This window comes from Mus musculus, chromosome 13 (assembly GCF_000001635.26).
Source record: "Mus musculus strain C57BL/6J chromosome 13, GRCm38.p6 C57BL/6J".
Lineage (NCBI taxonomy): Eukaryota > Metazoa > Chordata > Mammalia > Rodentia > Muridae > Mus > Mus musculus.
Genome location: NC_000079.6, coordinates 51,450,130 through 51,475,973, shown reverse-complemented (window position 1 = coordinate 51,475,973; position 25,844 = coordinate 51,450,130). Strand labels below are relative to the sequence as shown.

Genomic DNA, 25,844 nt, shown 5'->3' with positions numbered 1-25,844 from the left:
TTTTTTTCCCAAATTTTTATTAGGTATTGTCTTCATTTAAATTTCAAATGCTATCCCGAAAGTCCCCTATACCCTCCCCTCCCCGCTCCCCTACCCACCCACTTCCACTTCTTGGCCCTGGTGTTCCCCTGTACGGAGGCATATAAAGTTTGCAAGACCAAGGGACCTCTCTTCCCAATGATGGCCAACTAGACCATCTTCTGCTACCTATTCAGCTAGAGACACAAGCTCTGGGGGTACTGGTTAGTTCATATTGTTGTTCCATCTATAGGGTTGCAGACCCCTTCAGCTCCTTGGGTACTTTCTTTAGCTCCTCCATTGGGTGCCCTGTGTTCCATCCAATAGCTGACTGTGAGCATCCACTTCTGTGTTTGCCAGACACTGGCATAGCCTCACAAGAGACAGCTATATCAGGGTCCTTTCAGCAAAATCTTGCTGGCGTATGCAATGGTGTCTGCATTTGGTGGCTGATTATGGGATGGATCCCCGGGTGCAGCAGTCTCTAGATGGTCCATCCTTTCGTCTCAGCTCCAAACTCTGTCGCTGTAACTCCCTCCATGGGTGTTTTGTTCCCAATTCTAAGAAGGGGTGAAGTGTCCACACTTTGGTCTTTGTTCTTCTTGAGTTTCATGTGTTTTGCAATTTGTATCTTGGGTATTCAAAGTTTCTGGGCTAATATCCACTTATCAGTGAGTACATATCATGTGAGTTCTTTTGTGATTGGGTTACCTCACTCAGGATGATATCCTCCAGATCCATCCATTTGCCTAGGAATTTCATAAATTCATTGTTTTTAATAGCTGAGTAGTACTCCATTGTGTAACTGTACCACAATTTTTGTATCTATTCCTCTGTTGAGGGACATCTGGGTTCTTTCCAGCTTCTGGCTATTATAAATAAGGCTGCTATGAACATAGTGGAGCATGTGTTCTTATTACCAGTTGGAACATCTTCTGGATATATGCCCAGGAGAGGTATTGCTGGATCTTCCGGTAGTACTATGTCCTATTTTCTGAGGAACCGCCAGACTGATTTCCAGAGTGGTTGTACAAGCTTGCAATACCACCAACATTGGAGGAGTGTTCCTCTTTCTCCACATCCACGCCAGCATCTGCTGTCACATGAATTTTTGATCTTAGCCATTCTGACTGGTGTGAGGCAGAATCTCAGGGTTGTTTTGATTTGCATTTCCCTGATGGTTAAGGATGTTGAACATTTTTTCAGGTGCTTCTTAGCCATTCGATATTCCTCAATTGAGAATTCTTTGTTTAGCTCTGAGCCCCATTTTTTAATGGGGTTATTTGACTTTCTGGGGTCCACCTTCTTGAGTTCTTTATATATATTGGATATTAGTCCCCTATCTGATTTAGGATAGGTAAAGATTCTTTCCCAGTCTGTTGGTGGCCTTTTTGTTTTATTGACAGTGTCTTTTGCCTTACAGAAGCTTTGCAATTTTATGAGGTCCCATTTGTCAATTCTCAATCTTACGGCATAAGCATTGTTCTATTCAGGAATTTTTCCCCTGTGCCCATATCTTCAAGGCTTTTCCCCACTTTCTCCTCTATAAGTTTCAGTGTCTCTGGTTTTATGTGGAGTTCCTTGATCCACTTAGATTTGACCTTAGTACAAGGAGATAGGAATGGATCAATTTGCATTCTTCTACATGATAACCACCAGTTGTGCCAGCACCATTTGTTGAAAATGCTGTCTTTTTTCCACTGGATGGTTTTAGCTCCCTTGTCAAAGATCAAGTGACCATAGGTGTGTGGGTTCATTTTTGGGTCTTCAATTCTATTCCATTGGTCTACCTGCCTGTTGGTATACCAGTACCATGCAGTTTTATCACAATTGCTCTATAGTACAGCTGTAGGTCAGGCATGGAATTCTACTAGAGATTCTTTTATCATTGAGAAGAGTTTTTGCTATCCTAGGTTTTTTGTTATTCCAGATAAATTTGCAAACTGCCTTTTCTAATTCATTGAAGAATTGAGTTGGAATTTTGATGGGGATTGCATTGAATCTGTAGATTGCTTTCAGCAAGATAGCCATTTTTACTATATTGATCCTGCCAATCCATGAGCATGGGAGATCTTTCCATCTTCTGAGATCTTCTTTGATTTCTTTCTTCAGAGACTTGAAGTTCTTATCATACAGATTTTTCACTTCCTTAGTTAGAGTCACACCAAGGTATTTTATATTATTTGTGACTATTGTGTTGTTTCCCTAATTTCTTTCTCAGCCTGTTTATCCTTTTTGTAGATAAAGGCCATTGATTTGTTTGAGTTAATTTTATATCCAGCTACTTCACTGAAGCTGTTTATCAGGTTTAGGAGTTCTCTGGTGGAATTTTTAGGGTCACTTATATACACTATCATATCATCTGCAAATAGTGATATTTTGAATTCTTCCTTTCCAATTTGTATCCCCTTGATCTCCTTTTGTTGTCGAATTGCTCTGGCTAGGACTTCAAGTACTATATTGAATAGGTAGGGAGAAAGTGGGCAGCCTTGTCTAGTCCCTGATTTTAGTGGGATTGCTTCTCTCCATTTACTTTGATGTTGGATACTGGTTTGCTGTAGATTGCTTTTATTATGTTTAGGTATGGGCCTTGAATTCTTGATCTTTCCAAGACTTTTATCATGAAGTCTCCCCTACTTGTATGGTGGGTTTTGGGAATTGAACTCAGATCCCTCTACTTGTAAGGTAAGCGCTTTACCACCTGAGCCATCTCTCCAGGCCTATGTTTTTCTTCTGGGCAAAGTCCTGGCCTCAGGTTGGAGCCTTGATTTCCCAGACCTGGAGTTATTATACTTCTTACTTTGAACAGCCCTTTGGCCTCTCTGGCCTTGTGTTCTGTGCCTGTAAAATGGGCTTCCCATAATTCTCACTCAGCTGCTGGGAGGCGTAAGGAAGCATTCTGGTCAACCAGGGACATGTCAGCCCTCAGGCTGTGCATGTGAGGGCAGGTGAGCTACTGTCTCTGGGCTTTTTGGTTGTCATTTTCTTTGGGGGGCAGTTCTCAGGAAATCTTGTTACCCATGTTGCTCACCAACACAGCAGGCCCTGCAGGATGTGGCAAGGCACTAACCGCAAGTCTCCCTTTTTCTCTCCTGACAGATCATAGCGAACCATCATATGCGGTCTATCTCTTTTGCCTCAGGGGGAGACCCGGTAAGTGGCCTTTGGTTTGTTTCTCTTGCTCTTGCTGGGACTTTCTAAGAAGAAACCTCTGCTCCAAAGATGTGCCCTTGACGCTGTGACACAAAAGTGTTTAATGCTGATTTTAATGAAACCCCAGTGAACTATCCTAATACTAGTCCAGCTGTTTTAGCATCAGTAAAACTTCTGGGTAGAACTCCGTTCTGATACATGCTTGGGAACAATTATGCTGCCGCCAGAAAAACAAGTTTTATACCTAACGGGGGAAATTCTTTTGAAGAAAATGATGTTTTGTAAGACAAAATATTCATCAGTAAAACTTTGCAAGTAGTCATAAACTCTGAAGCTGTGACCCCAGCTGATCATCAACCCCCCACACTTCCTTCCCCCTCCCTTTCCTTTTTCTGTATTAGAGACTGAGCTGAGGTCAGCAGTGCTTAGCTGTCACTCCACCATCAAGCTATCCCTTGGCTGTCACTTTAGTTGTTATTTGGTGGTGGGAGCAGGGTAACCTGTGAGCACGGTCTACTGTTTTCAGTCACAAGGTGGGTTAGGAGATCTGGAAGTGTGGCCTCTTTGAGAGGTAGCAATAGCTCCCGTATGCCTGACCCATCCTGCCATGCCTGCCTTCCTTGGTTGTCTCCGTTCTACATCCCCCAAACCACCTCAAAGGCAGACAGATAATACAAAGGGGAGTAAGAAACAGAGAGGAGGAAGGACGTAGGCCTGGCTCTTTCCAGCAGTGGTAGGAGAGAGTCTCTTTTTTGTTTGTTTGTTTGTTTTGTTTTTCAAGACAGGGTTTCTCTGTGTAGCCCTGTCTGTCTTGGAACTCACTTTGTAGACCAGGCTAGCCTTGAACTCAGAAATCTGCCTGCCTCTGCCTCAGGCTCTTTTTTTTTTTAATGCTCTCAGATTAACTTTTGGTTCTGGGTAAAGTTTTCAGTAGTTAGGAAGGAAAAAAATTAAAAAGCCCCCTCTATTCGTACACAGTCTATCTTCTAAAACCCGGGAATCATACACCAATGAAAGGCTGCTGTACACTTTAGCAGCCAAAGCGAAGGAGCTGGCACCACCTGTACTAATCAGCAATCAAGACAGCCCCACACAGACATTCCCATAGGCCAATCTGGTCTAGATGCTTTCTTAATGGAGACTCTCTACTTGGGGGGCTCTAGGTTGTATCAAGTTTGACGGTTAAAATTAACCAGCACACCATCAGTTTACCCAGGAATCGGTCCATGGTTTAGATCAGAGCCCTCATGATCCAATTGCTTGCCAGGGATGCCTCACAGGAGCAGCTCTGGAGGAACCGTTTAGACCCCAAGCACAGCAGAGCCCTGCGTGCTTGTGACCTATGCTCTCTTAGTCCCACACCCAGACCAGACCTTCACCCGCATCCCTTCATCTCTGGCTCATAGAAGTTTGCAGTACTAGTTCTCATTTGCATAAACAGCTCCCCTTCCTGGAAATTCTGTGAAAGCAATGCTTAGCAGTGGTACGAGCAGAGGTACACATTCTGAGAACTTGGGAGACCAAATGCATCATCTTTTGTTAAAAAGCTTTATTTTTCAACTATAAACCCTTTCATTCCCCCCACCCCATGATTTCTTCTAGAAACAAAAAGGAGAATAATGAATGTCTAGCTGTGTGTGGTCAGACATGCCTTTAATCTCAGCATCAGGAGCACAGGACTGCTTTGAAATTCAGGCCAGTGGCTAGCCTCATCTACATAGTGAGACTTGTATTAAAAATAAAAATAAATAAATAAATAAATAAAAGAACTGACAACATCTGGTGACATTTGAAGTGATCTATAATACCTTACATTTTCTGAAAAAAATTTTTTCCTCATCCAAAAATGGTTGTGGTTCAGGTGTAATGAGACATGTAATCCCAGCCTAGAGGGGTTGAGGCAGGAATATTGTGCACTTCAGACTAGCCAGGGCTAGAGAGTGAGGCCTTGTCTTAAAAGACAAAGCAAAACCGTGCCGGGCTCCTTACTGTCTTTCTAGGTGGACAGCTTTGCTTTGTGCCTCATTGGTCCACCCAGGAGGAAACAGTTAACAAATGACTGCTGAGTGAGACTTGAAAATACTGCTAATCCTTCTTTCTCCAAAAGGAAACAGGCAGTGATGATAGCAGACCCTGAAGTCCAGTGTTGAGAGATCACCAGGAGGGCTTGGGAAGGCGGCTCAGTGAAACCCTTCCCACGTAAGCAGGAGGACGTGGGTTCCATCTCCAGGACCCAAGCAAAAAGATGTTCACTTCTAACCAGGCACCAGGGAGGCAGAGACTGGGCATCCCAGCCGGCTTAAGTGGTGAACTCCCGATTTCAGCAACAAACAGACCTTGTCTGAAAGGCCTGAAGAATGACACCTTAGACTGCTGCACCCTATTCCCTGCATGCATACATAAGATCCCCAAGAGGACGTCACAACCTGTCTCAGAGGTCTTGGGGACTAAGCTCAGGGATGCAATCACCACAGAAGAAGATCCTCACAGCCTCTTCTCTGGAATTTAGGGTGCCCACTGTAGAACTGTGGGGCCAAGAACACTGTTCCGAGTCTCGATACACTAGGGAACAATGCCAGATAAGGATCAAGATCGGCGACAGAACAGCTATGTCCTAGCTTGGCAACGGACCATCTGAGAGAAGGATATCATAGCTTTCTTCCCCAGACATAGTGTAGTACTTTAGACTAGAGAAGGTGGCCATCCCCCTTAAAAATAAAAAAGACTTCCTTGTATGAACCCCTAGAGCTGACTGGAGTTAATTTTGCGCTCTGGCTATGTACAAAAATCAAACAACAAGACTCCTCCTGTTAGTATGTTTTCCTTGAACTCTAGCTGTACCCCCATCAAATTTGGAAGATACAAATGAAGACCGGAAAGCTGATAGCACACCGTTCTGTTATTGTACCACAGAAACAATTGATTGTAACTAAATGCACCCCCTCCTGCCTGCCATGCTTCTCCAAGGAGCTGGCTGCCAGGGCATCAAGCCTTTCCTTTCTGGATGGTAGCTCTGCTACCATGGTACCCAGGTGATTCAATTCTTCTGCTAATTTCCCTTATTCAGATACAGCCTCCAGTGCCCACAGCATCCTTAGGCACAAAAGTGACAGCAATTTGGGTCAATTAGGGCCAAAGCATCGGCTCTCTGCTTCTTGAAAAAAATCCCAGCTTCTACCACGTGGGAAAGCTGGCTGCGAATCTTAATCCTGACTCTGTAACTGCACCCAAAGCTAACTCAAGGATAGATGATCCTGGGTTCTCAGCTTGTTTTAAAAGACCACAGTAAGGTAAACACAGGGCGCGAGGCACACCCCAGGGTGTGCTCCAGGACTCTGGTCTGCTGGCTAAGATGTTCATGAGGGTCCTTGGACAGTTGTGACTCTCACATCCCATGAACCTAGGAAGAGAGCAAAGAATCGTAAACTATAATACATATTTTTGCCAAGAGTTTTAAATCCTCAGAAGATGCCCCTCCACAGACATGAACAGAGGCCATTTTTTACCGTCTCCCTGTCCTTTCTCTAGTCCGTGAAATATGAAAGACCAAGAAATGTACTCTACTCAGAGGAGCCGCAGAGACAAGGCTTCCTTTGTTTCCTCCAATGCCAAGTCTTCCTGCCTCCATTTTTCTGAAGGCTTGGAGAGTGCCACGCCCACCCATCCCTCCCCCTCCACACTCCTGGCAGGATTTTCTGGATCTGTTTGGAGGGGAGAGGATATTTTCTTCCGGATGAAACAGTACGGGCCAGCCAGCACAAACCACTTCGAGTCTGACATAAGGGGCAGTAGATGAACTTGAAGTCCTTCGGAGCATAAGATTTGGAAAATAACTAAAAAACAGGCTGACCTTTCAAGTTGCCCTCTGCGGGGTGGTGCGCATGCGTGCTGGTGGTTTTTTTTTTTTTTTTTTTTTTTTTTTAGCCGTCAATTTGACCCCACCTACAATCACTTGGGAAGCGAGCTTCGGCTGTGGGGTAGGAAGAGTCAGACCGCCGTGGTGGGCAGCGGTCCTCAGGCAGGGTTCCTGACCAGCACAGAGCAGAAGGAAGCATGCAAGGAACTACACACTGAATTTCCTCTGTGCTGTTGACTATGAACGCGAAGCTTTAAGGTCCAGTCTTGACTTCCTCACAATAAGAAGCTGTAACCTGAACGTGCTAGCTGTAGAAACCCTTTCTTCCCTAAGTTGCTTTTAAGTCAGGGTGTTGGGCACAGCAACAGAAGTGGACCGAGAGGAGTTTCTGTTTGGTTGGCAGAGGGAGGAACCGGGAGTGGAGCACGGAGCCTTGTGCTTGGTTGTAATCGCTCTGTGACGGTACAACACCCCAACCTGAACAGCTCTTGAGGACCAAGCCACCCCAGAAACCTTAAGGCTTTTTTGGTTTGTTGTTCTGAATGTTCAAAAAATATCAACGTTGCAGAGAAGTCTCTCTGGCTTTAAGAATTAGGAAAACGGGGCTTGAGAGATGGCTCAGTGGTTAAGAGCATTTACTGCTTTCCCATAGGACTCAAGTTTGGTTCCTAGTACGCACATAGGGTGGCTCATAACAGCCTATAACTCCAGTTCCAGGGACCCAGCACCTCTGTCCTCCATAGGCACAAGCATTCACGTGTACATATTCCCCTTCCCCTGCCCAACACACACACACACACACACACACACACACACACACACACACACTTAAAATACTAAAAATACTACTACTTTTAAAAGGATTAAGAAAATGGCCAGGTCCCTGGCTACTTGCTCAGAAGTGAGTGTATGCAGGCTGCCTCTGCTGATCATCAGGGCCTCAGAAGGCTAGAGGAAACTCATTTCACACCAAGGGGTGAGACTTCTACAGAAAACCAACGGAGTTTTGTTGTTTGTTTGTTTGACAGTTACAATGTTTTAAATTGGCACTCACTATTGTTTAACGTAATGAGCTTTATTGTGACTGTTTTCATGTGTGTGCATGTGAGTTTCATGTGTATATATGACATACTTTGATCATATCCACAGGTTTGCTCTCCTCCCAACCCTCCTTTTTCTGGCAGCCTGTTTCTACTTCCCTATCTTTCTTTCTGACTCTTACCCACTTCACTTAGTAGACTGACTCCCAATTTCATCCGTTTTCCCAGAAATGAGATAACTTCATTCTTTAGAGCTGTATAGTACTCCACTGTGTAGCTACATCAAGCTTTTTCTGTTCCCTTATCTGCTGAAGGACAAGTAGGTTATTTCTGTATCTCACCTATGATGAATATCCTGTCTTTAAACACCTACCCTAGTATTTTTTTCCCAACAATTAGTTCTTAAAGTATGTCTCCAACCCCACAGCCACTGGAATTTCTCAGCAACCCCATTTGGAACTCCGATGGGAAACGAGTACAGCCCAACTATCTGTCTTAAACCTTCAGGAGATCCTCACAGGAACTCAAATCTGAGGACGGCTCACATACACATCACTGATGGCCGTGCTTCTTGACTTTGGTGTGCATTGAGCTTTAAAAAGGTCCTTGTGGGGGCTGGAGAGATGGCTCAGCGAGTAAGAACACTGACTGCTCTTCTGAAGGTCCTGAGTTCAAATCCCAGCAACCACATGGTGGCTCACAACCATCCATAATGAGATCTGATGCCCTCTTCTGGTGTGTCTGAAGACAGTTACAGTGTACTTACATATAAATAAATAAATAAATAAATAAATAAATAAATAAATAAATAAATAAATAAATAAAATTCCTTGTGGCTAGGTCTCAAATCCAAACCACCTAAGTCAGATGAACCAATGGGACTTGAGCACCAGTTTTGAAAGTCTTTGAGGAGAGCCAACACGGGGAAGTCAGGTGCTTGTTGCCCTGGCTGCACTGAGTGTGCACGCCCCAAGGGGAGCTGTGTAACAGCTGGTCGTGATTCCTCAAACTATGCCCAGTCTGCACTCAGATCTCTGGGGATTTCCAACCACATCCAAATGTGAGGACTTGTCTCAAACCATGTCTATTTTGGACCAATTTTGTAAGCAGTATTTGGCCCTTCCTTCTCTCTCTCCTCCCCTTCCTTCTCCCCAGTGCTGAGGAGGCTCAGGGCCCCCCCACACTAGGAAAGTGCTGGTCCGTGATCTTCCCTTCCAACTGATTCTGGGCTGTGTGATGGATGAACGGATTCTCAGCATGCAGGGCTCTGCATCCCTCTGGCCCTACCTCTTGCTGTGATAAGTGATCCAAAAGGCTCTTTTTTTTTTCTTCCTTCCACAGGACACAACGGACTATGTTGCCTATGTCGCTAAGGACCCTGTCAATCGCAGAGGTGAGCAATGCCCGACCCATTTAATCACTCACTCGTGGGAAGCCAGGCTTAATACTGTGAACCAGATGTTCCTAATTACCTCAGCTCCTTTAGCAAATGAGCACGTGCCACGTGCCACGTGCCACGATTCAGGCTAATTGAGGCCTTCAAGAGTAGCTTATCACCTGGCTGAGAGAGCACCTACTGGATGCTGAGCGCTGCATGCGCACCTGTGTCAGGATGGCCATGCTTTGATTTACCTGGCTCACATGGTGCCTCTCTCACCCTGTGCTCTAATGGCAGCCTCGGTTATGCCTGGGAAACATGACACCTGCCTGTGTGTGCTCCTGACTGTTTTGCCACCCTCCTCCCAAACATGTATCTTGGATATATGTTCAAGACAGCCTATAAGGGTATATTAACATAGGATGGGAGCTCTCCCTTGGTTGCAGGGGCTTCAGCAAATGAAACCTCATGTAATGGCTAATATTGTCAGATTGACAACACTGGAACCACCTAGTAGATGGACCTCTGTTCTGTTTGTGAGGTGAGGGAGATTCTAGATTGGATCAATTGAAGTGGGAAGGCCCAGCCTAACTAGGAGTGGCATCCTTCATGGGCTGGAGTCCTGAAGTAAATAAAAAAGGAGAAAGCTGGCTAAGTGCCAGCTGTCACCAATCTCTGTTTCCTGGCTGTCTATGCAATGTTACAGCTGCCTCAGGCTCAGGACAACATGGCTTCCCCATTGTGATGGACTGTACCCCCAAACTGTGGGCCCAAATAAGTCCTGCCTGCCTTGAGTTGTTCTCATCAGGTGTTTTATCACAATGATGGATAGTAACTGTGTGACCTGTGACCAGAGGCTCTTGCAGAGCAAGGGAGTAGACAGTTAATATGCCGACTACGTCCTTGCAAACTGCTTCTGACTTGGCTGTAAACGTTTGCACTGCTAGCCAGCTCTGGGCACAGAACTGACATCCTATCAACGATGTTTTGGAGTTGAAGAGACAAAATGATACAGGGAGTCTGGAGGGGCTGGCTTTCTTCTTTCTGTTCTTCCCCATGTAGGCTGAAGCTTCATCAAGAGTCTTCTTTAGGGTGACAGGAAGAGAAGAGGGTTCTTGTAGATAACACAGCATAGGTTCCTACTCTAGAACTGTACCTGGTTTTCCTGAACAGAGCTGGGACAATTAGACAGTTATGTGATTGTGTGTGTGTATATACAGATGCACATGTGTGAGTGTGTGTGTGTGTGTGTGCAGGTGCAGGTGTGTGCATGTGCACAGGTGTATGTAGAGACCAGAGGACCACATTGAATTTCATTCCTTAGATAGTTTCTACCTTATTTTTTGAGGCAGAGTCTCACTGGTCCGGAATTCTCCAAGTAGGCTAGGCTAGTTGGCCAATGGGGCCATGGGTTAGCCGCCTTCTCCCTCCCCGGGGCTGAGATTGCAAGCTTTCCCCATGACACCTGGTTTTTAATTTTGTTTTTGTTTTTTTTTGTTTTGTTTTGTTTTGTTTTTTTAAAGCCTTAGTCTGAGGACAAGCTCAGGTCCTTGTGCTTCTAAGGCAAGTGCTTTACCAATTAAGCAGCCACGCTGACTTTTCTTTAAAAAAAAAAAAAAAAAAAAGACAGGTCTGGGGAGAGAAGAGAAGGGGCTGCTGTGGCCCTGGGATGCTTTGTTAGCATGAATAACCTGCCTGTCTTCTCTGATGGCTGCACACAGCCAGTGTTGATCCGAGGCGAGCAGGGTTATACCTGGGACAGTCAGGACTGCTGCTCAGAGCACTTGAGCAAAAGTCGCTGCTGCAGGCTCGGAGGCTGCAGGTCAGCGTCTAAGGTAGCAAACAGAAATGAAGGTGTTTAAATCAACAAGGACGTGGTGCCTCCCAATTATGGAGAATGGATACCCAGATCATAGTATAGGCAGGGCCATGTGGGCTCCCTCTAGGTTCTAGAGGAGAAACCCCTCCTGCCTGCTTCTGGCTTCTGGTAGTTACTGGTGATCTGCACGGTCCCTTGGCTTGCAGGCATGCCACTGAAATCCATCCTTACAGCCTCTCTGTTTCTGTGACTACTGAAGGATGTCTACGGAGATGAGACTTCATGGTGGCTCAGGGCTCCTTTTATCCTACTGTTACCGTGTTTTAACTAGTTACACCTGAAATTGCAGTTTTCAAGTAAGGACAGCCTCTGGGGTCCTGGGGTTAGGAGTTTTGGCACACCTTTTTTCTTTCAGAGGATATGATTTAACCCACAGTAAAAGCCAGCCTCTTTAACTTTTTTAGCACCTCGCCCACCCCCCAGTCAGGGTGGGCATGGAGGAGTGAAGGCATCAGGCATTGTCCCCACAGAACTCTATCTGAACTAGAAGCAGCTAGAGTTTATTCTTTGTTTTTGATTTGCTACAAAGTTTTTGCAAGCGATCTAGGCAATTCTATTTTTTCAGACTTCTTTAGTAGGTCGGTGGTCCTCAAAGTGAGCTACACTTGAGAGTGATCTAGAGTCCTTATAAGAAAAATCTCAGCGCTCAGGTCTGAGAGAGTGGGATCCAGACAGCAATGTGTTTAGACAGTGCTTGGGGGTCTGGGGAAAGAGCTCAGTTGGCCAAGTGCTTGCTGCACAAGTGTAAGAAGCTGAGATCATTTCCCAAAACCAGCCCGAAAGGTGTGGGTACTCACTCGTAATGAAAGTGAAAGGTGGAGACAGGAGGACCCTTTGGTGGCCGGCCAGCCTAGTTGGTAAGTTTCAGGCCAATGAGAGACCCTCTCTTATCAAACAATGTGAGTGTCCACTGAGGAATGAATGGCACCTGAGGCTGTCCTGTGGTCTCCACATACACATGCACACATAAAGATGAACCCCCCACACACACACACATACACACAAGCACACCCATAGGTACTTTGTGTGACTCTGACATATAGCAAGACTGAGTGCTCAGGTGGAGTGTATGCCCCCAAGGTGTCTGGTCTCCAAGTACTTCACTTTGGATGGTAGAAAGACCCAGCTTCTTTGGTGTTTTGCAATCCAGCCATCTTTGGCCCATCTTCACCTTTCAGAGTCAAGGGGCCAGGTTTTTCTCCATCTGTGCTCGGTCCCTTCACCAAGCCTTCCTCTGAGACGGACAGGCAGTGCTGTTGGGGGAATCTAGACAGTCTTGCCTTGCAGAATAGTGTCGCAAGCTTTTCTAAAGACACTTTAGATTTGTCTCTCCATTATTAAGAGTCCATGGTTTCTGTAGTTAATCCAGTGGAAGGAAAGGGGGCCTGATTCCCTGGTCCTTAAGTCATGTGGGAGCCACCATCCTGACCGTCTCAAGGAGGTCAGGATGCATACGAGTGATGTTTCAGGAGGCTGGTGAGCAACAGGAGGTCTATACAATGACTGATGTTTGTAGAGCTACAATTCCCCATATGTCAGCTTGGTTGGATTCTAATGCATGATTTTCTCTCATTTTAAAATCTTATTTCTCCCCCAGTGTGTGTGTGTGTGTGTGTGTGTGTGTGTGTGTGTCTAGACATAGTGTTTGGGTATCTTTCTCTGTTGTCTGTTCCTCGTTTATTTTTGAGACAGGATCTCCCCCTGAACCACAAGCTCATTTATTTGACTAAATTAGATAGCCAGCGCTCAGGGTTCATCCCCTGTCTCTGCTGTGTTGTGTTTTTCTTCCCACACCATTGATCCCAGAAATAACAACTCTGAGACTCAAAATATATTTACAAACACCTTGGCCATAAGCTTTGGTTGGTTCCCCGATTACATCCTAAGTTAATATCCCGTTTAGTCTAATCTAAGTTCTGCCACGAGGCTGGTTACATCCACTCAGCTCCCATATATCTATCCTCCTCCATGGTCCCACGTGACTCTCCCCACATTGCTCTATCCCAGAATCCTTTCTGCCTACTGGGTGTCTCACCTTGTATTCTACCACCCTTTCCTCTAGGCCATAGACTTTTTAAAAATTGACAGGTGATGTAGCCATACAGTACACAAGAGATTTTTTTTTCTACACGTCTTGCCTCACCAGCACTGGACTTCCAGATATGCATGGCTGCACCCAGCTTTAAATGTGGGTTCTGAACTCAGGTCCTCATGGCAAGCACCTAACCCTCTGTTCCTGTTTGATCTTAATCGACACCTACTTGTATTCATTTATGAGGTGCCGAGCGAGGTTTCAGTGTATACAGCGTACAGTGATCAAGTCAGAGTAATTCACCTTCAAACTTCAAGCTTCTGCTACCTTGACTCCTGGATAGACTGTAACCTGGAACTGTGGCCCCAGGAACCCTTTCTCCTCTCACTTTTGTTGGGGTGTTTTTGTCAAAATGGAGCCATCTCCTCTGCGTCCCTACGTTGTGTGGCTTAGTGTTTCCAGTCAGACTTCCTCGTCAATGTTTCGCTATCACTAAGTCAAGGACAACTTTCTCTAAATCCATTGAGCAGATCAATATCCATCTCGTGGGAACCAGTTTAAATCTATGGCTAAGGTCCCTGGGCTTTAGGAGCACACACTCTGTCTAAGATCCAGAGAGCATTAAGGTTTCTTTTAAAACACTGCTGGCTTCTCTAGGGAGGTCAGAACCACTGGGTGACAGATGCTGGGAGTGTCAGAACCATCTAGGGGCTGAAGAGGTGACTCAATGGTTAAAACTACTTGTTGCTCTTGCAAAGGACCCAGGTTGGGTTCCTAACCCCCATAGAATGTCTCACAGATGCCTGTAACTCCAGTTCCGAGGGAATCTTCTGCCCCCTTTCTAGCCTCTTCAGGAAGTTCGTGCAGGGAAGCACAGGCATACATAATGGTGAAGCACTCATGCGCATAAAATAAAAATAAATAAGTTTTAAATAGTAAAAATAAAAGCTTTACTTTAACAGAAAAGCCCTCTAAGAAATTCATGTGTCCGTCATCATCCCTAGGGGATGTCCCAGAGATGAGACTTCGGGTTGGTAGAGACCTACCAGAATCCATAACAGGAAGGAGGCGGGTGGCTCTTTTTTTTCTGCATCTGAGATGGGGCTTTTTTGTCAAGGGGTCCAGAGAGCCCTGGCATCATCTCTAACGAGTTCATGTCCTCTTTTCTCCAAGCTTGCCACATTCTGGAATGCTGTGACGGGCTAGCCCAAGATGTCATTGGCTCCATCGGACAAGCCTTTGAACTCCGGTTCAAACAGTATTTGCAGTGCCCTTCCAAGGTTCCTGCCCTCCAGGACCGGTGAGTAGCAGGGCCTGTCTTTCTCCGGGACATATCTAGGGTCTGTAAACTTTCCTCTAAAGCCAGCTCTCAGCACCACACTCTGGGCAGACCCAGATCTTCACTGTGTTTCCCAGGTTCATAGACACCTGGCTGGTGCTCAGTAGAAACACAGGAAGCTGACAGATGGAAGCTCACATATGGCTCGGTATAGGCAGGAAAGGTTTTCTTGAAGCTATAGAGACAGTAACAAGGTTACCAAAAAGTCACTGTAATATTTTTGTCACACTGTGTCTTCTCCAGTCCTTTGATCCCTCCACAGGTCCCCTTCCTGGGTCTGTGCCCCATCTTTGTCACAGTTAGCCAAATGAGGTCCACCTGCTGACAGCATCCTGTTGCTTTATCGGCCTCCATGGCCTAATATGCTTTGGAGATGGTCATCAGCCATGTGTCTCTGTGCAAGATCCTTCAACTGTCTGAGTCATCTTGGCTTCATCTGGAAAACAGGGATAAAAATCGCTTGGTAGTTGTTTTACTATTAAATGAGATAGCGATAATCAATAAATACAGAGAGAGTCTTCTGTTGGGTGTGGGAAGCCACATGTGCTGTTGCAGGGTGGCGCTGGCTACCGCTGGCCACCATGCATACATAGGCAGTAAAGTTTTTTTTTTTTTTCCAAGATGAGGTTTTGAGAATTAACCAATCAGATGAGAGACAAGTTAACCAATCAGATGAGAGACAAGTTAACCAATCAGATGAGAGACAAGTTAACCAATCAGATGAGAGACATGTTAACCAATCAGATGTGAGACATGCAAATGAGGTGGTAAACATAACCCATGCATAACCAATCCGGGTGTGAGACATGCCTCTCCTAGGCCTATATAAGTAGCACCAGTTCTGGGCTTGGGGTCTCTTCGCCTCTGCAATCAAGCTCTCCCAATAAGCGTGTGCAGAAGGATCCTGTCGCAGTGTTGTTCTTGCTGGCGAGTCAGGCACGTGCAAGAGTTGGGATGTAAAAATTTTCCCTGATGTAGGAAGTTGCAACTTTGATTCATATGGGCCATTCAGTGGTCTTCTTGAACTTGAACTTGAGTCTATTCTGCCCTTGATGAACTTCCATAATGAAAAGCTATTAAAACTTGGAAGATGGCTCAGACGGGTTAAGTGCTTGCCCAGTGGGCACAGGGCCTAAGTTTTAGCTTCAGAACCTATGTCAAACAAACAAACAAACAAACAAAACCAGGTCCAATGGTGTGCACTTGTAATCCCAGCACTGGGGAGGGAGAAACGGATGGATCCCTGAGGTCCTCTGGTTATCCAGTCTCATCTCCTCAGTGAACTCGAGGCCAGTGAGAGACCCTTTCTCAAATATAAGGTAGATAGCCCTCGAGGTTGATATGCACACCTATGTACACGCACCCACATATAAGTAAATGTATACACACATAGGAAAACCTTTCTAACAGTATGTTCACTGTAAACAAGCATTGTTTCTCTTAGGTTTACTTTTTACTCTCTCCAAACTCACAAGCCACCTTCTGAGGTATCATTGTGGAGCCAATGTCTGATCTACTCCCATTGTGAAGGTATCTCTCAGCTCCTTTGGCTTCTTTGCCTTTCTGGAAAGACCCTTAGTTTTGTATCCTCATCCATTTGTCAGGATGCCTGTAAGGACCCACTTTGCCCAAGCTGATGCATTCAGCAGGATGAGGCTGGAGGAGGAAGGAAGGAAGTGTCCACAGCCCTGACATCTCTGAGCCCAGAATGAGCCTTTATTTTGAATGTGATTGGAGTAGTTGGTTTACAGAATTCATCCAGGGCCCGTGTATCACAGGTTCCATTCTCAGAATTTATAAAGATATGAGAAGACTGAGTTGCAAAAGGGAATGAATCATATGTGTTTTGGAATCGCACTGTCCTGGTTAGCCATAAATGTCAACAGACATAGCCTAGGGTCACCTGGCAGAAGGAGTCTCATTTGAGGGGTTACCTAGATCAGATTGGCTATGAATCTGCCTGTTGGGGAGTGCAGTGCTTATTGATGCAGTGGGCCAGCCCACTGTGGGCAGCACCATTCCCTGGGCAGGTGGTCCTGGGCTATACAAGAAGTCTAGCTAAATATGAGCCATTAAGAATCATTCCACCATGGTTTCTCTTCAAGTTCCTCTTTGATTTCCCTCCGTGATAGACAGTAAACTTGTTTTTTTTTTAAGATTTATTTATTATGTGTAAATACACTATAGCTGTCTTCAGACACTTCAGAAGAGGGAGTAAGATCTTATTACGGAAGGTTGTGAGCCACCATGTGGTTGCTGGGATTTGAACTCAAGACCTTCAGAAGAGTCGTCAATACTCTTAACTGCTGAGCCATCTCTCCAGCCTGATAGTGAACTTGTTAACTGAAATACACCCTTTGTGAGCATTTGAACTGTTTCCTTCTTTTGGCCCATATGAACAGAGCTACTGTGAAGTTGTAGTCAATCTTTGGCATAGCCATCTTTCAATATTCCTGTGTGTTTGCATTAGAGTAGAATTATTAAGCTAATGGCCCTGCTGTTTCCCATTTGGGAAATTGTCTTGTTGCTTTCTCCTCCTCCCCCCACCCCACCCCCTATTCAGAAACATTAGTCAGTCTAGAGAAATAAAACTTATATAATGAGTGATTTATACCAACAGAAGGTCCAAGAATCCAGTAGTTGTTCAGTCCTTGACGCTGGATGTCTCAGCTGGTCTTTAGTCTATGCCAGAACCCCAAAGAAGTATATTCTAGTGCCAGTGAAAGATGGGCTTGCTAATGAGAGTGAAAGCAAACAGGCAAAGAGCAAGCCAGCTTTCTTCTATGTCCTTTCTATAGACTGCCAGCAGAAGGTATGGCCAAAATGAAAGATGGATTTTCCCATCTCAGAGATTAGGATTAAAAGTGGATCTTCTCAATTTAAAAGATTTAATTAAGAAAAAAAAATCCCTCACAGGTGTGCCCAGTCATTTGGGTTTTAGTAAAGTCCAGATGTAGTCAAGCTGGATTAGCCATCCCAGATACTTTGGGGAAAAAAAATCACCCTAAGGCAAGAGGGTCTATTTTGGGTCACATTTTGGAAGTCCTTTCATCATGACAAGGAAGTCAAGGCTGAGGGAATATGAGGTGCTAGTCACATTGCATCTGTAGTGGGGAAGCAGGGAGCAATGGACGCCCAGCTGACTTCTCCCTAGTTGTGCTGTCCAGAGATCCAAGCCCACAGAATGGGGCCACCCATTATTAGGGTGGGTTTTCCATCTCAATTAACCAGAGCAAGATAATTCCTCACAGGCATGGCCCGAGGCTAACCTAATCTAGAGAACTCCTCGTGGTTGTGCCCCAGAGTGCTTCTTTGGTGATCCTAGATCTTTTCGTGCTGGCACAAGCTGGCATTCTCAGTGGCCCTACAGGTCTCCCAGGCTCCATTCAAACTGGTTCAGCTGAATTGAACTATTTAAATCTTGTCCTTCTTCTACCTCCCAAGCCTGCTACTTGCTTAAGTGAATTGTTAAAGTTTTTCTCTCATGTTTGCAGCGATAGTAGAATTTTCAATTCTAGAATTTACTTTTTAAAAATTTCTTTATACATACTAGCAAGCCACATTTCCTGAGACACATTTTCATATTTAGTGTCTTGCATATAATTTCTTTTGGTTGGCTGAACATTTTTAGAGTCTTTGTTTATTTTTCCTTAACTCTGAGATTTCTTTGTCACAGTTTCCATTGACTTATTTTTCCTGTCTAGGTGCTATCATTCCTTATTTCTTTATACAGCTTACAGGTTTTTTTTTTTCTGACATCAAAAATGTAAATAATAGAAAGTGGCAAGACTGAAACTCATACTTTTTCTCTTTCTGGGATGTATATTGTTAATGTTTGCAGTTGTTTTAGTGACTTTACTGAAATAATTCTATCAACTCTACAACCTACACAAGTCATTATGTCCACTGATGACACTGCTACATCCCTCACTGATGAAAGAAGAGGTTTCCTTAGATGCTGAACAACTCAGCCTTATAGTCTTTACTAAAGGGCTACATGTGTGTGCATGTACATATGAACATGTATATGTGCATGTATGTACACATATACACATGTAGATATGGTATTGTGCATATGTATTTATACGAGTGTGCACATTTGTATGTATGTTGGTGTGTGTTGCTTGTATACATTTGTATGTATATGCATATGTGTGTATATGTATACATGTACCCGTGTGTTTGTGTGTTATATGTATTTGTATGTAGGTTGATTATTTTTTCAGCTTTCACTTTCTACTTGTGAGATGTTTAATGTTAGGCTAGAAGTGAGAATTCAGATGCACGTTACACACTGTGGGTATGAACAAATGCTGAACCCTGCAAATGAATGCAGCATCTAGATAAACGTGCTGGAGTTTAATAATGTCTCTGCTTTTTGCTTTAGGGTTTGTGATAGTCATTAGTTGTGGTTATTTGTGTGAGACTCCCCCCCCCACACACACACAATTCCATTCACTCTACATTCTTTGTCACTTTCTTCCACTAATAAAAATTGTTTGACCCAAATGTTATTCCCAGCCTCAAGCGGGCCCCATGATAAACACTTGCCTCTGAGTGTTTCTGACAGATGCCCCCAGGCAGGCTCTGCATCAGGTTAAATAAAGACAGCTTTGGCAAACACAAGCAGATGATAAGTGCTTAAGGAGATGGGAATGCTAATTACTCTAATTTGGTCACTGTGTGCTGTAGAAATGTATCAAGTTAGCACACAGCACCCCATAATAAATGTGCAAATTTACTACGTGATAATTAAAAGTAAACTTTTAAAAAAGACAGCTTGGGGAATTGGGTTCTCAAAGGATCACTCAGACAGGGAAAATGATGACTAATTTTTGGGACTGGCTGTTGAAAGAGGCTCAGAACTGCCCTGTCCCGTCTGTGGCTACACTGGTTGGCATTGATGGACGACTGTTAGCTTACAAGGCTACCACAGGGATGCAAGTAGGGCTATTTAAGATGCCACAACAATACTGATCTTACAGCTTATATCATTGTTTTAAAATGCTTAGTTTTAAATTGTGTGTGTGTGTGTGATATGTGTTTCTTGATTTCTTTTCTGTTGCTGTGATGAAATACCCTAACAAAACCAACATAAAGAATAAAGGTGTATTGTGGTTCACAGCTCAAGGGACAGCTCACCAAGGCAGGGGTTGAGGAAGCAGGTCACATACTTCTGCAGTAAGAAGAACAAACTACACATGCCAGTGCTTAGGTTGTGTTCTCCATCTTACACATTCTAAGACCACTCTGCCCAGAGAATGAATGGTTCTACCCACAGTGGGCAGGTATTCAGACCTTAAACTGCAATTGAGATTAATGCTCCATGCAAATTCTCAAGGGACCGACTGGCTGAGGCGATCAAGTTGACAGTTAACACTAATCATCTCTCTGTCTCTGTCTCGTAGTCTCTCTCTTTGTCTCTCTCTGTCTCCCTCTCTCTCTCTCTCTCTCTCTCTCTCTCTCTCTCTCTCTCTCTCTGTGTGTGTGTGTGTGTGTGTGTGTATGCACTCATGAACACGGGAATAGTTCAGGTGTCATCTTCTCTCACTCTCTACTTTAGCCCCCTGATGTCACAGAGCCTCTCTCTGTTTTTCAGCTAGGCAGGTGGCAGGAAAGCTCCAGCGTCCTCCTGTCTCTCACCCACTACCTCAGGTGTCGGCGCTCCGGGTACACACAGTGACGCTTGGCTTTTTACATGCTTGCTCAGGATCCAGACTCAGGTCCTCGTGCTCCCGTAGTAAGCACATTAAAAACAAAACAAAACCCTGGGCTGCTGCAAGCTTCTGTTAATTCCAGAGTTCTGAAAAAGTTGAGTTAGACCAACCAAAATCTCTGGGCAGTTTATCACTAATTTATGGGAAGTGATTTCAGAGGACCATATTTTGCCATTTTTTTTTTTTGAGGTGAATCTTCATTTTTGCACGATTTCGTTTAACTTATGTTTCATGACTTGCTGAAATGCATACATGCCCATCTAGGCTCTGGTGCTCTGTAGGTATAAATTATTTATTTTTCCATTAAAAGGGGTTATTTCTGATATGGGTGGCATATTCTGAGGAGTAGATCTCGGAATAAGACAGATTAATTTATAAGACAAAACACTCACCTTGTTTACACACATTCTCGGGAGATAAATGGCAGGGGGGGGGGCAGTGACTAATTTCTTTCTTGGTAACAGGTATAGTATTCACCCATTTCTCAGTATTAAAGCAAGAGCTTGGGATTCAATTCTGTTAGTAAGTGCTCACCTAAAAGGCTCTGGGTTCCAGCCCCAGCACCATATAAACTGGGTGTGGTTTCCTATGCTTGTAATTCAGGCTCTTGGACATTGGAAACCAAAGGACCCAAAGTTCAAGGTCACCCATGGCTACATAGGACACTCAAGAAAAGCCCGGGGCACACAAAACTCTGTTTCAATATACAGACATGGATATGGATACAGATATATAGAAATAGGATATTTCCATATATCTAGGCCAGACTGGCTTTATGAAAAAAAATATGAGGTTTATGTAACTCCTTCCTTCAGAGGTCAAGTACATGATGCTGGCATAAGCTCAGCCGCACTGTGGGTCTCTTGGATGCATTTCATCATGGCACAAGTGTTATAGAAGATAATGCAGTGAGGGGCACTGGGCCCATTCCAAGGTGTGGCCCTGAGTACTTATGCCATGCAACAGATCTGGTGTAAAGGGGGCTCACTGGGGGAGGGGAGAGCAGTGAGGACCTGGGAGAGGGTAGAGGCAAACTAGAGGACAGGGAGACAAGAGCAGAGCCATGAAGACAGAGAAGGGGGAAAGGCACAGAAAAGCACAGAAAGGTGGGGGAGAGAGGGAGAAAGAGAAGGAGGGAGAGAGAAGGAGAGCGAGAAGGGGAGGAAGGGAAGAGGAGAGAGAGGGGGAGAGGGAGGGAGAAGGGGAGGGAGAGGGAGAGCACACACTGGGGTGGCAGGCAGGCCTGGCAGAAGTGATAGGTGATGCTATAAGCTATTGCTAGGTTTCTGGGAGGAGCCTAGTGGAATCACCTTTAAGCTAACATTCCTCCCCTTTGGTTTAATTAAAAGTGAGGAACTAGGAAGGGATGATGGTGGGGCAGGAGCGAGGGTGCTGTGTTCTTTAGACTGCTTCCTGCTGACTGGTGGTCATGCCATTTTGGGGGATGCAAGGAAATTAAGATGCTGGCCAAGTCCTGGGAGAGCTGGTTGTTTCATTCTTGTCCAGGATCTGTGAGAATATCTGTAACTAGGAAAGTGCAGGCCCGATTGAAGCATCTGTGAGGACAGACCAGAGCACCAGTGGGTAGCTGCTCTGGAGCCTTCCTGGATGCAGATCTCAAGGAAACACCTGGACTTAGCAGGATACTGGAACATATATATGTATATATGATATATGAATATATGGTATATGATATATGGTATATGATATATGGTATATGATATATACACACACACATACATACATGTGTGTGTGTATGATATATATAAGGTATATCATTTATAAGGTATATCATTTAAAACTTTTAGGCCCATGGTAGTTGGGGGGACAGAGGAGGAGTCCCACCCCCTGGAATAAGCAACAAGTGGGAAACGTAGGCTGTTGATTGGCAGGGTTCTTACCTGGAGTTCATTTGACCTGTGAGATGTGGATCCAAGTGAACTCTCTGAACCTTATGAGAATCTTTCTAAGTTTACAAAAAGAGATACAGTTTAGACATGTTAGCATTATTATTGTAATCTATAATGAAACCCACATTGTAAAAAGGCAGTAGACTCAGACCTCTGTGTCACAGTGACGCTTGGGAAACAGCTGTTTTTGTTAAAAGCATGAACATTCTTTAAGGTGAGGCCAGGGAAGACAGGACCCTTCTGTGGAGCAGAAAGGGCAAACGCTCATCTGATCTTGGTTTGCAGTATGACTAGAAACCATGAAAGAGGGGCGTCTTCCCTCTCTCCAGAAGACTAGTTGTGTATAGATTTAGCACCATGAGAAACAGTTTTAAGTCTATGCTTAAAAGACAACCAAAGGAAACTTAAAATTGTGAACTTGCAACTATATGATAGTGGATTGTATAGTGGAAGGTGTTATCAGAGTTAGATTAATAGTCTATCAGAATTCCATTGATTAACGTTAGAACTCTGAACTTTCCATGTTCTAAGACAACCGTGCCATAGAGAGGGTGAGAAATCTGAAGGAATTTCTCTCTCTCTCCCTCTCTCTCTCTCTCTCTCTCTCCCTCTCTCTCTCTCTCTCTCTCTCTCTCTCTCTCTCTTTAAAAGATAGATTTATTTATCTATTTAATGTCTGTGAGTACACTGTAGCTGTCTTCAGACACACCAGAAGAGGGCATTGGATCCCATTACAGATGGTTGTGAGCCACTATGTGGTTGCTGGGAATTGAACTTAGGACCTCTAGAAGATCAGTCTGTGCTCTTAACCTCTGAGCCATCTCTCTGGTCCCACTGAAGCATGTTTCATTCCTTTTATGTGCCTTAAATCACTTTTTATCACTATTTAAGTTTTCACCTGCATTCACCTACCTCAAGACACCTTCTTAGACCCTAAAATACTTTCTCAGATCCTCATACATCCTTCTGTAACCTCAGACCTTACATAAACCTGACACCGTTTTCCTATCGAATTATTTATCATGAATGAGACACAGATAGTTGACCATTGGGAGCAGTCCCTGTAAAGTCAATTCCTTTAAATGAAGGAAGAGTAAAAAGTTACACCTGAAAAACTGTTTATCTTTAAACATGAAGCCTGCAAGCGAGGCAAACCTGTTTGCCCTTTTGATTAATATGGTAGTGGATTATCTTGGGGTAAGAAGCTACTTGCCTGTTGTTCTCTAGCTGTCAGAGAGTTAGCTTAGCCATTATTGTGCTCAGGGACATGAGAAGGATAAATTATAATATAAATGGCCTATATATTAGTTAAGATGGCAGAGACTAGTCCATAGTCCACTACCTAGACAGTTGTCCCAGGCTCCTGTGGCCTCCACAGCACTATGGGCAGAGGCAGTCTTTGGCCATCAGACCCAGAAGATGAGAGGCTTTTTCTGTGGAGGAGGAACATGGGATAGATTGACCTTGCCTTGTCTCAGGCCACATGGGACAATTAACTCCCTGGGTGTCCTCTCTTTGTCCACAGTTCAGGCCCTAGCCATTGGCGAGGCAACGGGGCAGTCATGCCCAGTGGTTATTATACCACCATCCAGCTACAGTCCTTTGTTGTCATGACTATACCTTCTTGGAGACCTTGTTTGGGGTCGCTGTTAGGATTTGAGAGTCTCTGTCTGTCATAGTAAGTTTAAACATATGAAATGCCAAATCCAGCAGGTCTCTGACAAGCTTAAGAGCTAGAACTTCCCAAGCATATCTGAATTAAATAATCTGTGTCTGTTTTTAGTTATCTCCGTATGGATCTGTGTAGATGTCTCATTTGTGACTGAGAGACTCCGTGTCTTAAAAGTCCCACCACCTTTTAACACTATCATTTTGGGGACCAAGCCTCCAACACCTGAGCCATGTGTGCTGGAGGCCACACTTAAGCCACATCCAGTGATTTGGCACTGATTCACTGGATCTGCTCCAGTGATCAGTTTTTGGGTGAAGATCCCTGAAAATCTTTTAACAGAATGCAGAGTCTGGATGAGCCATGGACTGAAGAAGAGGGAGATGGCCCTGATCACCCATACTACAACAGCGTTCCCACCAAGATGCCTCCCCCAGGGGGGTTTCTGGATGCTCGATTGAAAGGCAGACCCCACGCTCCTGAGGCAGCCCAGGTAAGTTGGGGGGTTCTCTTCCTGGGAGGAGGTTGGCCTTCCTTTGCATTCACCTTCTTCAGTGTTATTTCTGGCTGATAACCCACATGGCTTTGGACACTATCACTTGAAGAAGACTCTCTTCCACCAATTTCACAGGGTGATGTCACAGTGTCTTCTCTGCGACATGAATAAAGACACCGTAAATCTTAGCACCAATCCCAGTATGCTGAGCTCTTAATGAGGGGATGGCAGGATTTGAGGCTTTTAAAAGGCCCACGACACTGTGGCTTCTCTGAAAAGAGTCGACCCATCCCCTGAAAGTAAAACAATTTTATTCATTTTTTTAATCTTGTTCATCCCTCGCTCTGATCTAGTTTTTATGATAAATGTGATAAATACTGTCACACTAACCAACTGAGGGTATGGAGTGCTTATGGTAGTGTGCTGTACCAGGTTACAGTCCATCACTGCGGGGAAGTTACAGGGCAGGAGTGTGAAGCAACGAGTCACATCACAACCACAGTTAAGAGCAGAGGTGTGTGTGTGAACGCTCCCATGCTCCTCTGTGCTCGGCTTCCATGCTCCTTTGTGCTCAGCTCCCATGCTCCTCTGTGCTTGGCTCCCATGATCCTTTGTGCTCGGCTCCCATGCTCCTCTGCGCTTGGCTCCCATGATCCTTTGTGCTTGGCTCCCATGATCCTCTGGGCTCAGCCCACCTCCCCTGCTTTTAGCTCCACCTGCTCAGGGATCAGTGCAGGTACAGTGGGCTAGGTCTTTCCGTATCAACTTACTTAAAAGGCAAGATTCCCCCACTGATATTTCCACAGACCAACAATCTCCCATTAAGACTCTCTTCCCAGATTCATCTCTTCTAGGTTCGGTTAAGCTGTCAATTAAAACAAACCATCAGACCCTCCAACTCAAACAACTTTTAACTCAAAATTGCTTTCTAAAACAATTACATCTCCATCCTTCATAGAAGCTTCAAAGCTTTTTTTTTTTCTTTCTTTTGTGGCACTGGGGATGGAACCCAGAGTCTTGTGCCCGGTGAGCTGAGCTAGGCCTCTAACTCTGGATATTTTTAAGGTTATTTCTGCCAATGAAAGTGTCAAAATACCAAAGATACATGAAACTCAAGAAGAAAGAGGACCAAAGTGTGGATACTTCGATCCTTCTTAGAAGGGGTAACAAAATACCCATGGAAGGAGTTACAGAGACAAAATTTGGAGCAGAGCCTGAAGGAACAACCATCCAGAGACTTCCCCACCTGGGGATCCATCCCATAAACAACCACCAAACCCAGACACTATTGCAGATGCTAACAAGAGCTTGCTGACAGGAACCTGATATAGCTGCCTCCTGAGAGGCTCTGCCAGTG

At 44.7% G+C, this 25,844-nt stretch overlaps 1 protein-coding gene across 1 annotated transcript in view; it reads left to right on the top strand.

Annotated features, from left to right (window-relative positions):
* Window positions 1–25,844, top strand: part of Shc3 (src homology 2 domain-containing transforming protein C3) — a 146,063-nt gene that overhangs the window by 93,478 nt on the left and 26,741 nt on the right. The window contains exons 5-8 of the mRNA NM_009167.5: window positions 3,118–3,171; window positions 9,409–9,460; window positions 14,530–14,656; window positions 24,334–24,484. Coding sequence (NP_033193.3) covers window positions 3,118–3,171; window positions 9,409–9,460; window positions 14,530–14,656; window positions 24,334–24,484 — 384 coding nt within the window. The remainder of the gene's footprint in view (window positions 1–3,117; window positions 3,172–9,408; window positions 9,461–14,529; window positions 14,657–24,333; window positions 24,485–25,844) is intronic.